Source organism: Entelurus aequoreus, linkage group LG13 (genome assembly GCF_033978785.1).
Source record: "Entelurus aequoreus isolate RoL-2023_Sb linkage group LG13, RoL_Eaeq_v1.1, whole genome shotgun sequence".
NCBI classification, from domain to species: Eukaryota; Metazoa; Chordata; class Actinopteri; order Syngnathiformes; family Syngnathidae; genus Entelurus; species Entelurus aequoreus.
The window spans coordinates 32869611-32886877 of NC_084743.1; the positions used below are offsets into that span (position 1 = coordinate 32869611).

At 36.9% G+C, this 17267-nt stretch overlaps 1 protein-coding gene and 1 long non-coding RNA gene across 2 annotated transcripts in view; one reads left to right on the forward strand and one right to left on the reverse strand.

Moving 5' to 3' along the window:
* efnb2a (ephrin-B2a) overlaps positions 1-17267 on the forward strand; it is a 71289-nt gene that overhangs the window by 41385 nt on the left and 12637 nt on the right. Inside the window, exon 3 of the mRNA XM_062067756.1 lies at positions 12860-12952. Coding sequence (XP_061923740.1) covers positions 12860-12952 — 93 coding nt within the window. The remainder of the gene's footprint in view (positions 1-12859; positions 12953-17267) is intronic.
* On the reverse strand, positions 5646-16802 carry LOC133663349 (uncharacterized). Its single transcript, XR_009828287.1, has 4 exons — positions 16754-16802; positions 15702-15738; positions 15214-15254; positions 5646-6493 (listed from the first exon to the last, which is right to left on the reverse strand). It is a non-coding gene; the product is annotated as an uncharacterized LOC133663349 (long non-coding RNA).

Below are 17267 nucleotides of genomic sequence, written 5' to 3' on the forward strand. Positions count from 1 at the left end.
TTAACAGTTGTGTTGACAATTCTTATCTTTTGTCTACGAGATCCTGTTGACGAACACCAAATTTTCTTTAGCTAGCTTAAGTGCCCTTCTTTGCCAATTTTTACTCTAACATCCGTGTCAGTCCTTTCTGATTTATCTCCATTGCTCCCTAGGTTGGTCAAACTTTCCGCTCCTTCGAAATCTCTAACCCCCACGTTGCCTTGACGGAGATCAGTACCAAGAAAGGAGATCATATTTTTCATGTTCTGGCTTTGCTGCGCTGACTCCCTTTTATAATTTACAATTGAATTTAAAATCCTCCTCCTCAGCTACAAAGCGCTACATAGCCAGGCACCATTGTACCTTAAAGAGCTTACGGTGTCTTATCAACCTAGTAGAGCGCTACGCTCCCAGAGCTTACACCTACTTGTGGCTCCAAGAATTTAGAAAAGTAGAATGTGGGGGTTGAGCCTACCCTCCTGTAGAACCATTTCCATGATAGTTGGGGGTAAACGATTGGTAATAAGGTACATTAGATAAGGCTATTTAGATAGTTTTATATTGTTCTGTATGAAAAGTATCCTTAAAATTACTTCTGTTGGGACCGGACCCCATAAGGAAAACACAATTCAATTAAATCTAAATTATTGCTAGAGGAAACATTTCTTACCTCAGCTGTCACTCCAGTCTCAAGAGTTTCAGAACTGTGGAGTGGCTTTTCTTTAATGTTGAAGGCTCTTTAAACAGTTGTGTACATGTGTGTAATTCCCAAACACAAAATCACAAGGTCAAAAAGCATTAAAAATATAGTCATTCATTCATCCTTTCCTCGTTTGTTGCCTTAATTGTTACCAGCAGTCTAATATATTGTAACTTTATGTGTTTTCTTTTATTTGTTTAATACTTTCCTGCCATATATAATTTCCCTGTTGTGGGGTGATTAAAAGTCTGTATATCTGTCTCTATACTGCTGTTACGCCCTGTAGTTGAAAACTTTTTTCATATCTGAGTTCTTTGTACGAATCAGACCACAACCTACTCCAGTCCTCCATTCAATGTAGAGTAGCAGGTTACTGCTATCTGGTTAATCTTTAAGTCAATTCAGCCTGGCCGTGTTTGGTTACATTTGATATGAATCCAGCCATCCATTTTTTCCCCTCTTATCAGCAGTCTCTTTCCAGTCTGAAGCCACCTCTTTCAGTTCCACCGAGGTTTTCCCAGTCCACATAATCCCTCAAATGTGTTCTTGGTCTACCTTGGGAGCCTCCTTCTTCTGGGGTGGGCATGCCCCGAACACCCCACCAAGGAGGCGTCGTGGATGCATTTAAGGCCCCGTTTACACTGCACACCAAATCTGATTTTTTTGCCATCAAGTGACACAGATCAGATTTTTTTTGCCAGTCTGAACGCTCCAAAGTGCTTCAAATTTGATGTTTTTGCATCACATTCAGGCCACATCAGGAGGTGGTCCAAATCCGACTGGAATCTGATCTTTTCAAATCTGACTTCAGTGTAAACGGACTGCGACCTGAATGCGACCCGTATGTGCCTTTTTCGTCAGCTTTGGGGGAGCTACGTCATTCATGTGCGTCGGGAAGGACGCAGTCGCCAGCGGAAGTGGATATTTCATCAGTGAGCAAAGTCTATTTAATTTTCGGTGCATCACTTTTAAAATAGTGCGCAAATAATAGTCTATATGTAATACATGAATATATATATTTTGATTCAGAAGAAATAGCTATTGCTGAAGGACCGGAATTGGCGCTGTGGCGCATTTGAGAAATAAAGCTTACGTAGATCCACGCTGATGTCCGTTTCTCCTCTACTTAACAGCCATTAAAAGATTAGAACCCTCCCAAATATATTGCACTAAATACATCCATTCATACATTATATTACTTTAATTAATTTTCACGTAAAAAAACCTCTCATCTTTAATGTGTGGTGAGTTTTATTCTGTTTTGTAGTAGTAGCGACTTCCTCCCGGTCAACTTCCTTTGTTTTCACTTTATCGCACTGCGCATTCAAGTGACGTTGAGACCACATTGGGACCTGTGCGCCTTTACACTGGAGTCTGATAAAAATCCCATTTTACTTGCAGTGTAAACAGTCTGCTAGAAAAAAATGGATTTAAAAAAAATCAGATTAAGGCCACTTTGGCCTACAGTGTAAATGTAGTCTAAATAACCGACCTCAAACGGCTCCTTTTAGTGTTGAGTAGCAGCAACTCTACGCTGAGCTACCTTGTCTCTCAGCGTGAGGAAACTATTTTCAGAAGTTTGTTTTCACCATGTCACAAATGATGGAGTTTACAAAAAAGCAGGTTGTTGTACTGCTATTTCCACCTAAATAAAGAGGGGAAGGCTGCACTTTCTCGACCATGTCGCAAGAATGGGTGACAAAGTTCCAGCCACCACACAGGAGCTGGCGCCATCAACCAGGTCTCTGTCGGACCTCATCGCCCGTCACTTAATGGCCAAGCGAGGCTTCATATCCACCATCTTGCTATTTCAGTTGCGATCCAAAGATCATGACAATATCTAAAAATAGGAACGTAGATTGAAGGATTAATAATCAGATACAGTTTAGTTTCTTAAACCTTGGACTATTTTGGTTGTAAAAGACAAATCCAAAGTAAATGCCGTTTTTCTCTGCGTGATCAGTTCAGTTCAGTTTCAGTTTATTTCGAACATGCATATGATACAATGTAATGCATCACATATTTCCAGTTGTTTCATTACAGCACGTCCGAAAAGGAGCAGGAAGAAGCAGAGTTTATTTAATCCTACCCCTTTTTATATCATAGCAATTTGATCCCGTTTCTTTGTTCTCTGTAACAGAACAATGAATAAATAAATGATTAATAGACCATAGTAAGTAAACACATTAAATACATAAATAATCTTCGTCTCAAAATAAAAAAAAGGTTCAAGATGTTCATCATAATTTTCCTTCTTTGTACTTTGAGAACACTTGTTGTTTGAACAGTCTCTTAAACTGAATCATATTGGTGCTTTGTTTGATTTCTTTTTGGTTAATCCATTCCATAATTTAATTCCACATATAAATATGCTAAAAGTGTTGTGCGCGCATACAAATGTTTTGAATTAGATTTTCCTCTAAGTTTGTATTTCTCCTTTTTTGTTGAGAAGAATTGTTGTACATTCTTGGGTAGCAGGTTATAGTTTGCTTTGTACTTAATGTTAGCCATTTGCAAATGCACCAAATCGTTGAATTTCAATATTTGTGATTCAATAAATACATAAATATGTTCTCTATATCCAACATTATGTATTATTCTAATTGATCTTTTTTGTAACACCGTTAGTGAATGAAGCGCACATTTGTAGTTGTTTTTCCATATTTCTACACAATGACTCAGATATGGTAACACTACTGACCAGTAAAGAATATGAAGTGATTTTTGGTCCGGAACATATTTTGCTTTATTCATTATTGGCATGTTTCTTGCTACTTTATGTTGTATATTTTTACATGACGTTTCCAGTTCATTTGATCATCTTTTATTACACCCAAAAATGTGTTTTCTTTTACCCCTTTAATGTCTACTCCGTCCATTTGTATTTATGTTTGACTTTCTCTTCTACTGTTACCAAACAGCATTATTTTAGTTTTACTGAGATTCAAAGATAGTCTGTTTTTGTCAAACCATCTTTTTAATTTGTTCATTTCTTCTGAAATTATTTGTCTTAGCTTTTGTGTGTTCTCTTCTGAACAAGTCTACATAAATGATCTTGGTATGAAAGTAAGAACTTTAATGGTCATTCTAGATGTAATAACGTGGATCTCTTGGCTACAGCGTGAGAGTAAAGGCTGCTTGCTCAGAGAGTTTTGGCGGTGGAGGAATGCTACATAAGTGTTCGCTTTCAAGCTAAGGCCAAGTTTGTCGCATAAGCCTTTCTTTTTACAAAATGATTCATGACATATGCTGTTTTCCAAAAATATGTTATATTTAGCACTTATCTTTTTCCACCATATGCCTCAACCGGGCTTTTGGTTTGGGATTTACATTTCTGTTACACCCTCCTGAGAAGCAGCATCTTCTGCAGTGGACATTTGTTGTCAGAGTTTTTCTGTGGAAAAAAAACTTAAACCTGTTACAAAGAAACAGATGTCCACATTGTGGAGGATATATCTAGATTTTTTTGGGTCTTAACAGGTAAAAGAAAGTAATATGACACTTTAACAATGTGGTAGGCTCATGTGGTGCACCTGGCTCTTTACACAGCACAAATGTGTCATGCCGTAAACACAACTGTAAAAACAGGCCTTCTTAGTGGTCACCCACAAGTCAACATGTTTAAATAATTAACCTTTTAAACCCTGGGTTAAAGGGGGACACAGAAAAAGACATACACAATATGGTGTACAATGATTGATCTTGGTATAATGATGTTTTTTACCTATTTGACATACAGTATCTATGCTTCTGGGTAACAGTGTGTTTGTTTTTGCTGTAAACGATTAATCCTTGCACTGTTGGACGCGCTAAGAGTTAGTTACTAAACGGTGCCAGGTTTGTGGCATTAGTGTTGTGTGTATGGATTTATCCATGATCCATGCTTACCACATTTAGTCATTTAAAATCCTTCTGGTTTGAATTATTCAGTGTTTTGCTCAAATTCATTTTACTCAGCTTTTAGCTCACGTTCTGGGATGAAATTTGGATATCAGATGTAGGTGGGGACACGACTGTCTTGAGTATTAGGGGTGTGGCTAAAATCTAAACTAAATTACAAATCATGCATCAAATCATGAGATGCACGGCTTCGATACCGATCGTCCATGAGTAGGATCGGCTAATACCAATACCTATGTCAATCATATGTATTAAATGTAAAGTTCATATTTATTTCTGGTGAGTTTATTGACAGTTTCCCAATACTAACACAATATTTAAACTAGTTCCTTATTTTCTTTTCTTCCATAAAATTGTTTGAGCAAAACAAGGTGAACAAAAGCAAAAATTACTATCTACCACTCTTTTAAATCCATTGGTTTTTGCCCTTAAAGTCCTCTGGTGTCCTAGAAATCATTACCTGAGTTTATAAACATTAAAAAATATGACCAAATTATTATTTGAGAAAAAACAATTATCGACCAAATCACTATTGTATCGATCATATACTTAACCTACTCTTAGTATCGACATCACCAATTTATGAATAGATCCGATACGTGTCGTGTACTGACTGTGACAATGCTGACACACCAATAGTTTTTGTTATACTGTATTATCCTCTCTATAACTCTTATTAATCTACTGTATTTGTAAAATTCCTGTTAATAACTTCTCATTTCCATTACAATTCCTAAACTTTACTAAGCATTTATTTCTTGGTGTTGTTTCAAACTAACAAGGCGGTTAGCTTAGCTATTAGCATGCCTGCTCCTGCCTTGCTCCTGGGTGTGTAACACATTTGGCCGAGTCCCCCCGTGATAATGGTTCTTCATAATGGCACTAAGATACTACAGGGTTTCCGTGAGTCATTAAATGCATTAAAAGTCATTAAATAGATTTTGCAAAAATGAAGGGATACAATGGCATTAAAAGCATTAAATATGATGTTCAAAGGCATTAAAAAATGACAACAATACAAACCACCCAAAGAAAAAAAATGCATTTCAAGATGTTCAGTATTTATTGAAGTGCAATTTTTGCTAACCAATATCGAGAGTGTATTTTATTTTGATGTTTAATTACAATCGTACAAAATACTGCAGTAATTAAAAATATGTTTTTGCATTTGAAAGGCTTACTTGCATTGTTATTATTGCATATTATGATTACATCAGTGCTTAATTCGGCCAGAGTTAATGTAAACTTTTCATCTATTCAAGACTATTATTGTCTAATTTTTGTTTATAAGGACTATTGTATGCTTTTGACTATTTATAATAATGATCTGCAATGGACAGGAGCCTTACATTTGTTTTAAGTTGCATTAAAAAAGCATTAAAAAGCATTACATTCGATTGGCTGATACCTGCAGAATCCCTGTACTGAGAAATGGAGTATATTTGCTACAATGGTGGTGATTAATATTAGCTTAGGCTAACGGCTCCACACTGTGTATGGACATATACGATTAGCTCCTGGATGCTTGTCAGACGAGGGACTAAAAAATGACTAGTGTCAGTTAGTCGCAATCACCAGAGCTATGCAGAGGCAAACCAGCTGCCCCCAGTACCGGGTCCGGCATTTTTAAAAGCTTAATGATGTCCAACAGGATTGTTAAAATCATGTGTGTTGCGGTAACAGGTTTATAAGACACACGTAGACTCACACAGGAGCACAAGCCTTTAAGGAGATTTGTCTGTAATGTGCTTTTCGGTCCGCACTGGAAAGCCATAGGTCAGCCGGAGCGGGAGACGGGGTGCAGAGAGGCGGCAGAAAGGTAGGAGGGAGGGAGTCCTTGTTAACATGCTCTTTGTGTCGGCTCTCATCGCTGTCTCATGGAAGCGTGGAGGTCCTGATCAGAATGATTAGTTGCTGGGAGAGGAAAAACAAAGAGCAAAGGCACAAAGAGGAAGCCGGATTTTTAAACGCAATCTGGATCAGCATTTCAAGGAGAATCTTCAAGGGGGAAAGCATTCTGAAAGGTGGGGTGTCGCTCATAGGAGGAAAGGTGGGGTCCTGAGACGGTGGGGGCAGATGTAGTGAATGCAGGCACTGGCAGGAAGCCAAGCCGCTAAGCCCCGGCAGCTCGTTAGCCTCTGTGTTACTGACCTAATAGACCGCAAGCCCCTTCTCCCTTCCACCCCATTTGCTGCACCCTCTCCCAGTCAAACCAGCAGACGGCTGCAGTTCCACTTAGCGGCCTCTAGAGGCGTATGTCCCTCTTTGCTTGGCTTGTTTCAGCCATTTTTAAATCGTTTATCACAGGCTGCTGGCATGATTGTTGAGTTGAGTTGAGTTGAGTTTGAGTTTATTTCGAACATGCATGCATACAACATGGTACATCATTGCTATGGTAATTGCCATTTAACGCTTGCATCACTATGCTATATCATCCACGTAACGAGAGGCTAAAAGCTCAACCAAACCATTTTTTTTAACTAGAAGACAATTCAAACCACAATGACTTCAATGTTGTAAAGGAGCAAGCATATGTCATGAATAAAACAAAACACTAACTTAGTATTGTTTGAAAGCTAACAATGAGCCTTTTTAACAATATACTTAATCTTCCGCTAAAAATCAACAAACAAGCAGATTTTCACATTTGACCATCAAAGTCTTCTTTTTACTTTGTTACCAGGATCATTTTTTAAATCTATTTCTGACACACTACCATTTTAACACATTTATATATCCTTTTGTACTACTACTACTATGTTTATATTACCAGTACTACTACTACTACTACTACAACATTTAAACTACCTTTTATATTACTACTGTACTACTACTATGTGTATACTACCATTTATAATACAAATACTACTACCTACTACTACAATTATACTACTGTTTATTAGGGCTGTGAATCTTTGGGCACCACACGATTTGATTCTTGAGGGTAACGATTCGATTCAGAATCGATTATCAAAAGATTTAAAGTTAGTATTATTTGCGGATGATACAACAGCGTTTTGTTCAGGAGAGAACACACAGGAGATAATACAAATAATAACAGAAGAAATTAACAAATTAAAAAGATGGTTTGACAAAAACATCGTTGAATCTTAGTAAAACTAAAATAATGCTATTTGGTAACAGTAGAAGAGAAAGTCAAACACAAATACAAATAGACGGAATAGAAATTGAAAGAGTAAATGAAACCAAATTTCTAGGTATAATGACTGATGATAAATTGAACTGGAAATCTCACGTAAAAAATATACAACATAAAGTTGCAAGAAACACGTCAATAATGAATAAAGCAAAACATGTTCTAGACCAAAAATCACTTCATATTCTCTACTGCTCACTAGTGTTACCATATCTGAGCTACTGTGTAGAAATATGGGGAAATAATTACAAAAGTACACTTCATTCATTAACGGTGTTACAAAAAAGATCAATTAGAATAATACATAATGTTGGATATAGAGAACATACAAACCCTTTATTTATTGAATCAAAAATACTGAAATTCCACGACATAGTGAATTTGCAAACAGCTAAAATTATGCACAAAGCAAACTATAACCTGCTACCCAAGAATATACAACAATTCATCTCAAAAAAAGAGGACAAATATAATCTTAGAGAAAAACGTAATTTAAAACATTTGTTTGCACGTACAACACTTAAGACCTTCGGTATATCAGTATGTGTAATTAAATTATGGAATGGATTAAGCAAAGCAATCAAACAATGTACTAATATGATACACTTTAAGAAACTTTTCAAAGTTAAAGTGTTTACAAAGTACAAAGAAGAAGAACCATGACAAACATTCTCAATTTATTTCATCCATCCATTCATTCATTCTTAAAGTAATCTTACTTATCTCATCATATGAAATATGACTTACTTCACCAATTATTATTATCGAATTCTTACTATTATTTATTTATTTATTTTTATTGTGATTACTTATGGAGTTTATTGTGAATGAATTGTGAACAGGAAGTGAACAAAAAGTTTTGCAACTGTTATGTAAAGAAAAGGGGCAGGATCAAATAAGCTCTGCTTCTTCCTACTCCTTTTCGAACATGTTGAAAAGAGAAATTGGAAATTGTTATGTATCATGTTGTATGCTTGCATGCTCAAAATAAACTCAAAACTCAAACTCAAAACTCAATTCTAAATCAATATTTTTTTAATAACATTGGTTGCCAGTCCTATGATTAACTACATTCCTCTATAAAATAAATAACAACTCTGATAAATGTATATATTACTTAAAAGAAAAAAAAAAATTCTACCCGGACATTTAATTAAGTCAAATACAAATAAGGCAAAAAAAGAAGTATCCCACACTTCTCTTTTCGAAAGTAAATCTGTACAGCAAATATGGGCATCTACGTCAACAATATGATTTGCCTAAGTGGCTGGATAGGACAGATTAAAATACAAATAATTTAAAAAATATATATATTTGATTTTTTTTAATCGATTAAGAATTGTTACAAGCAAGAAGCGTGGTTTAGTCAAACATTCTTTTTTATTGATACCCCTACTTTTTATACTACCACTATATTTATACTATCTTTTATACTATGACTACTTCTATGTTCATACTACCATTTATATTATTACTACTACTACTACTATGTTTATACTACCATTTATACTACTTCTATGTTTATACTACCATTTATACTACTTCTAGTCATACCAAAGACTATAAAAATGAGACCCATTACCTCCCTGCTTGGCACTCAGCATCAAGGGTTGGAATTGGGGGCTAAATCACCAAAAATGATTCACGGGCGCGGCCACCGCTGCTGCTCACTGCTCCCCTCACCTTCCAGGGGGTGATCAAGGGTGATGGGTCAAATGCAGAGAATAATTTCGCCACACTTAGTGTGTGTGTGTGACAATCATTGGTACTTTAACTTTAACTTTCTATGTTTATACTACCATTTATACTATTACTACTATGTTTATACTACCATTTATACTACAATGTTTATACTACTATGTTTAAACTACTGTTTATACTACTTACTACTACTACTACCCCTACTACATCTATACCACCATTAACTATTATAGTTTGTTTGTTTTTGATGTGCAGCACGTTTGCGCAGTGCTTAACGCTCATGCCTCACAGCGAGAAGGTCCTTGGTTCGATTCCCGGGCTCGGGATCTTTTTGTGTGGAGTTAGCATGTTCTCCCCGTGACTGCGTGGGTTCTCTCCGAGTACTCCGACTTCCTCCCTAGCGTGTGAATGCGAGTGTGATTGATTGTCTGTTTAGGGAGCGACTTGTCCAGGGTGTACCGCCCTATTCTTATCCAGCTCCCACCCGCGACCTCAAAAAGCGGTAGAAAATGGATGGAGGGCTGTCTGTTCTAGGGATCAACGATTACCGTTATAATAGTAAACTGCGGTAAAATTCCCGAAAATTTTAATTATCGTAGAAATGTGATTGATTACTCGGTGAACTCACGGTGATGCTGCTAATTTCACTAACCAGCTCAAATATGTACGTGAATTAACGTTTCAAAAATAAAACTTGGTTAAAATATTTCAATGTGTTTATAAGTATTTTGTGAGCACATTCAACAATACCGTGAGGATAATAAACGTGATCATTTTGTTGGAAATAACTGATATGAAATGTTTCTATTGCTACATCCCTTGTCAGTTATTAGCAAGCCTTAAAAAGGGGTCAAGAGGTTTCACATAGCTAGTGATGCTTATTATGTACCATTTAATGTACCTTGGCTGAGATAGGCTCCAGCACCCACCGCGAACACGTAAGGGACGAGCGGTAGAAAATGGATGGATGAATGGATAATGTACCTTGTCATCCCTTATTTTATCTATTCTATTGCATTTCAATTGCTTTCCATGGGAGCTGGTATGTAGTGTTTTAAAAAGCGACTAAGGCCCCAATCTGCGTAGACATGTCATGTCGCCATCTTGAAGCCCTTCTCTCGCTGCCTTATAGTGACTGGGCTGTCAGCATCAGTCAGCAAGAGGCCTTTATTTGGGTAAAGGGTAGTTGGATCCCATCGGATCGCCTGGCTTTGGGCAGGTGTTTTTGTCCACCAAACCCTCAAGAACTTCAAAGAAATTTAAAATCCCCATCTTACTGTGTCCAACTTTAGCATCAGTGGCCTTGCTTGTGAAGTTCAACAACCCTGCCAAAGCCAAAAAGCCAGTCTGCTTTTGCACACAGGAGGTGTTTGGACTTATTAGGATAGGTGTGTCCCGATCCGATATCCTTTACTTGTGCACAGCTAGATAGCCTGCTAACATCTAAATGTTGGTCTTTTCTTGTAATTTAGTCAAGTCATTTACAAAAGGTAAACAGGGTGGGCTATAAGCTACTAGGAGCTAGCAGCTACACAACAGCTGAGCACAAAATAGCTGGAAAGCTAGACACATGTAATAAGTGTTTTTTGAAAATATAAACAAGTATCAAATAATTATAGTTGCATAACACTTCCCAAATTTGCCAAAGCAGAAGTCTATTAGAAAGTATCCAGTAACAATCGTGTTCGCATCATTCAACTTACTGTGTCATGAGCTTTAACTTAAAGAATCATTGTGGCCACTAGGTGTCGCCATAAAAAACAAAAACTACCACTCCACTTCCACTTAATGACAGCATACTGTATATCTATTCCAGATGGTTTATAACAAATAGGTTAATGTTTTCATACCTACCATAGATGTAACAAGAACATTTTATATACTGGTTTTCATCACTATCACGGTATTGTTGAACGTGCTCAAAAAGTACTTTTATGCACAATACAATCTTTTAACCAAGCTTAATTTTTTAAAATGCATAAATAAATAAATAGACACACGTTCCTATACTTTTCGTGGCAGAAGAAACATTAGATATAGTTTAGCCTTTTAGGAGCCATCCCAGCAGGCACAAGACTTTCAAACAACTTTGAGAACTTGTTGAATTAGGTCCTAAAGTTGAGTAACTCAAACATAACGTTGAAACAACTTCAACTTCACATTTCCCAACCAATATCCCACAACACAAATACAACGTTGAAACGGCATACTTTTTGACGACGTTTATTCAATGTCAGGTTGTGACATTGATTTGACCATTGAAATGTGGTCATTTCCCAACGAACAAAGTGAACACAACGTTAGACACCAACAATTTACAAATATAACTATTTTGCAACGTTGTTTACAAGGCAGGTTTAAAGGACATGTATGTATAATCAACGTTGTATCAATGTCTTGTGCCTAGTGGGATATTATTGTTATTTTAGTTGTGTGAATATGTTTATCATCTTCTGTTTTAATCGGCAAAGGTTTCAGAGTGTTTCTAGTTTATAAAGATAGCTAATGATTAGCGCACGAGGTGGCAGCTAGCTATCAGTGCGCTAACTACCGGCTAGAGATAATGAAATAAGCAGCATCAATGTGCCGAGAGCTTATCAAAGTGCGATAATCATTAACAGTTTTACAGTAATTAACATGTATTAATAACCGTCTGTTTATTTTTAATTCCGTTAGATGTTACGTCCCTATACCTTTTGTTCTTGGTTTGAGTAATTTCACTTGATCAATCCTTTTCTAACATTCTGCACTACAAATGGTACATCATACATCACATTCACCCATTCACACAAGGTTATATATTATTCCTGTTGATGTCATATCGAATCATTATCGGTATCGGCCAATAGTGAAGGCTCCAATACCGGTAAGTAAAAGAGTTGTATCGAGACACCCCTAGTTTAATAACATAGTGTTAAACTTTTGAACAACTTCAGTTTAAATCCCTGGCCATCACATGTCTTCTTTTTTGCATTTTGATCCTCTCCTTCTTCTACAATCTGGTCACCAGTGCAAAATATAAGTACTTGTAATTTTCCAGCGATTGTTCAGGAGTGCAGTCCTCAAGTACAGAGCAGCTGAAGGATGGGAGTAAATTCATGACTCATTGAGCTTTAGAAGGACTTCAGTGCTTTTCATTGTGTTTTACAGAGTAAGCCTGAGGCACGTAGCAAAGCACGCTACCAAGCTGTTTTTCCCAACCAGAGGAGTGCAGTGAGAATTCCAGCTCGGCCTGCACAAAATAAATTGGAAAAAAGTGGCGATCCCGATTCACACAAACATGCAATCTAATTTGTAAATGACCGCAACTGAACAGTCTGCATCGTTGTACTCAAGGACTGGCATGGCATTAACGTCTTGGTTCCGTGCAGGAAAATCACATTTTGTGCCCCATTTCTAACCTTGTTCCACTCTCTTTGTAGCTACTTCAAATAGCACAATGGAGGGTATCAACAACCAGGAGGGCGGAGTCTGCAAGACCAAGTCCATGAAGATGATCATGAGAGTAGGACAAAGTGAGTATTCAAACATAATTACTGTGTGCGTTGTGTCAGACATAATTGTGCATAGAAACATCACCAAATGGAACAACTCAATAAGAGCTCCAGTGACAGTGCCGCTTTATAGGCTCTTATAGTCGGGGTGGGATTCATTGGGCCCTATTCCTGGGAGGAAGAAGGGAGGCTAATCATTTTACAAAGCAGTTTGCTGAAAATGATGGAAAGCGCCAGTATATGTAGCAACTGACGCTTTGGTCTAAGTTTTAAGATATTCAACACTCTATTGGCGTCTGGCGGTTAAAGTGGATAGTGCACCCCCCCCAATTCGTTTCATGTGTCAGGTAAACTGAGACGAATGGGGCCATATGAATCCTCTTCATACTGTAATAAACCCCATCCTAATTCAAAGTACTGCAATAATTATTTCCCTATGTGCCGCTGAGTCTCATATTTTATTAATCAGCAAAACTGTTTAAAAAATATCTAAAAAGGTTAAGACTCAAGATTCAAAGCATGCGAGTATTAACTCCCCTCAAACCCCCCCTCGTTTTTATGTGGACCATGTGGACTCATTTGGAGTCTTTCTGGTGCTTTCTATTATGGAAGTTTGTAAAGTGAAACTGTAGAGGAGTGATCACATTACAGTCGGCTATTGTGTGTAAACACTGATGCCATTATTATTTATAAACAGGGCTGCCCCTCCATATACGTAGATGAGGTGCTCTGTGTCGGGCCCCGCAATTTGTGGGGGGCCCAGTTTTGCGTAAAGAAGCACATGTAAAATGTCAATTAATGAATCACAGGAAGTATCATTTGACATTTTACTGCAAATGTATTCCTACACCAGTGGTTCTTAACCTTGTTGGAGGTACCGAACCCCACCAGTTTCATATGCGCATTCACAGAACCCTTCTTTAGTGAAAAATAAAATGTTGCTTTTTTTCAAATTCAAGATAAAGTTATATGTTTTTTTGCTGGTGCACAAAATGAACCGTGCATGAACATCCCCTTGTTCAAAGAACAAAACCAACAGTGCATGAACTCACAACAAATTACACACCTGCAAATCAGTGTGACGTCTGCTGTTGCCTTTGAGAGACCAGTTCAGATATGCGTGGCTTCACCTTGGCAAGTGCCACTCTCATGTCATTTTCACAGCATAGTATGTTCCTTTTCTTCGTTTTTATGTCCAGCATCCTTGAAAAGGCTTCCTCGCAAAGATATGTTGTAACAAATGGTATAAAAAATTCCAGGGCTTTCTTAGCAATAACTGATCCCATGTTTACATCTTATTGTGCAACATGTGAATTTTTTGTGGGAACTAAATGCGATATCTGAAAGGGGTACAAATTATTTCCAAAGCAGGAACCCCACCCAGACATATAATACTAGTACACAGCTCTTGAAAAGCAATATTTTTTGTGATTGTCATTGTAAGTGGGCCAAAACACTTATACTAGAAAATAATATCATGGAAATGACTTCTGTCATTTGATTATAATATTAAAACATTTAACTTGTTATTTAGTCAGGTTTGGGACAGGTGTGCTGCAGGTGTGGCCACAGTGCCTCCGCAGCGGAGGTCAACTCACCCCTAGGGTTCGCTCGAACCCAGGTTAAGAACCACTGTCCTAGACCCTTCCTGCTCAGTTACTGAGTAAATTCAGTAATGACAAATGTTCCCAAACATCTCCACTGTCCCAACTGGTTGAGCTGCTAAATATTCATAACCCGGGGCGGTGATTTGTCTGGAACATATGCAAATTCGTGTTTTAATTACGTTACATTTGTTTTTTTGCACTCAAAAAATACATTATTGAAAGTGTCTTTCCCATTAATTTGTTTTAGTACAAAACATATATCAAAGTTTGGTTATAAAAGTATAAAAATCATTTTATATTATTAAAAAAGTGTTAAGGTTTTTTGTTACGAGAGAGTGTCCAAAATAAAATTCTGCTTAGGGCCCTAATTAGGTCAGTTTATAATGATTATGATTTATAAAAAGGGCATCATAATTAATAATAAAAATAATGGCATCAGGTTATTCCATCAAACAGGCTTGTTGTAACTCAAAATACATTTATTTTCATATTTTTTTCCAACCCTGAATTTGATAATATACATATTGCACTACGATATTTTCCGAGCTTCGGAGCGCACCGGTTTTTGTCTTAATTTTAGAAGAAATTAATATGTTTACATATATTAGCCGCATCAGATTATAAACCGCAGATATATACCCGTACAAAATAATTTGTAAAGGTTTTTTTACATACCTTAACTGTTTCCAAACGGTGCCGGTAACACGGCAGTAAAACTGCTGGTCAAAAAAAAAATTAGTAATCGTCATGCGGAACCTAGCTCTTCAATCAGCTAACACTTTGGTGAATTTACTATTATGAAAAAACAAAACAAAAGAATACTATTGTAAGTTAATAATACTAACACAGGCACTTGTAAACATGTTAGCATATTCGCCAGTGCTTACAACGTTAGCTTAATTACATTACGATAGCACATACAAATATGCTTAAAAACACTCCTACAGACATCACACATGGGACAGTTTAGTAAGTATGAGTTGTTGTAGTTGTATTGTAAAATTTACAAACGTTGCTTGGAGTGAGGAATGAACATATCCTTTCGAGCAGAAACGCTATAGCCCGGTTCAAGGCACAATACAGGAAGTATATTTTCAACCAGCAGCACTTGCAGTGAGCGAACTCGTCCAAAATATGGTACCATAGCACAAACAATAACACACCTTTTCAGTGTCTCTGTCCGTGTTGTTTGAAAAATATCTGTTGAATACAAAACAATATGGGGGTTAGCGAAGAAAAATCCATAAATTAGCGGCACTGTTTTATAAGCCGCAGGGTTCAAAGCGTTGGAAATAAGTAGCGGCTATAGTCCGGAAAAGACGATATTCAAAATGTGTATTAGACCAACTCAGGCAACTTTCTTTCATTTCCGGATATGACTAATTTAACTGAAAGTAACAAGACCGAAAGTAACAGGAGTGAGTTTTTAGGAAAGAATGAGCAAATATAGTTAAACTTGTGTTAGCAGCCGCCTGTCTAAAGTGTGGTGGCTGCTTGGCGTTAGCGGCCACAAAAATTTCCCCCGTAGAAAAAAGTGATTTTACAAACATTGCCTATAGCAGCCACACACTTAAGAACAGATTTTACACCGATACACATTGCTGTTATTTGTGTAGCATTGTTGATGTTATGTGCTAGCTGATATGCTAACTCATTCAGGTTCAAGTTAAACTCAACAATAATTAACTTATAAGTAGAGATGTCCGATAATATCGGACTGTCGATATTATCGGCCGATAAATGCTTTAAAATGTAATATCGGAAATTATCGGTATCGGTTTCAAAAAGTAAAATGTATGACTTTTTAAAACGCCGCTGTATGGAGTGGTACACGGACGTAGGGAGAAGTACACAGCGCCAATAAACCTTAAAGGCACTGCCTTTGCGTGCCGGCCCAATCACATAATACCTACGGCTTTTCACACACACAAGTGAATGCAAGGCATACTTGGTCAAGGTCACACTGAGGGTGACCGTATAAACAACTTTAACACTGTTACAAATATGCGCCACACTGTGAACCCACACCAAACAAGAATGACAAACACATTTCGGGAGAACATCCGCACCGTAACACAACATAAACACAACAGAACAAATACCCAGAACCCCTTGCAGCACTAACTCTTCTGGGACGCTAAAATATATATATATTTTTTAAACATACACATGGAAAATGATACATGACAAAAATATACAGCAATGATAATCTTACCCTTTTTATTTCCATGGCCTGCTGAGAATGTGAATGATGCAACTTCCTGTGTACCATGTGACCTGTGGAATATTCCACATCTATTTGAGGGGTGTGAAGTGTTAGGGTCATGAATTAGTGTTGTTGTTTTTTAAGTAAATAAAGTATAGTTGGGATAAAGAGTAACATACATATGTTAATAATAATAAACATGCTTTTAAGGTAGTTTAAATTAACCATTTAAATTGTATCTGTTAAAAGTCATTCAGGTCAAAGTGCAGGACATTTATTTTAGTGTACATTTCCAAATGTTATTTCCTAGGGACACACATAGATAGATAGATAGATAGATAGATAGATAGATAGATAGATAGATAGATAGATAGATAGATAGATAGATAGATAGATAGATAGATAGATAGATAGATAGATAGATAGATAGATAGATAGATAGATAGATAGATAGATAGATAGATAGATAGATAGATAGATAGATAGATAGATAGATAGATAGTACTTTATTGATTCCTTCAGG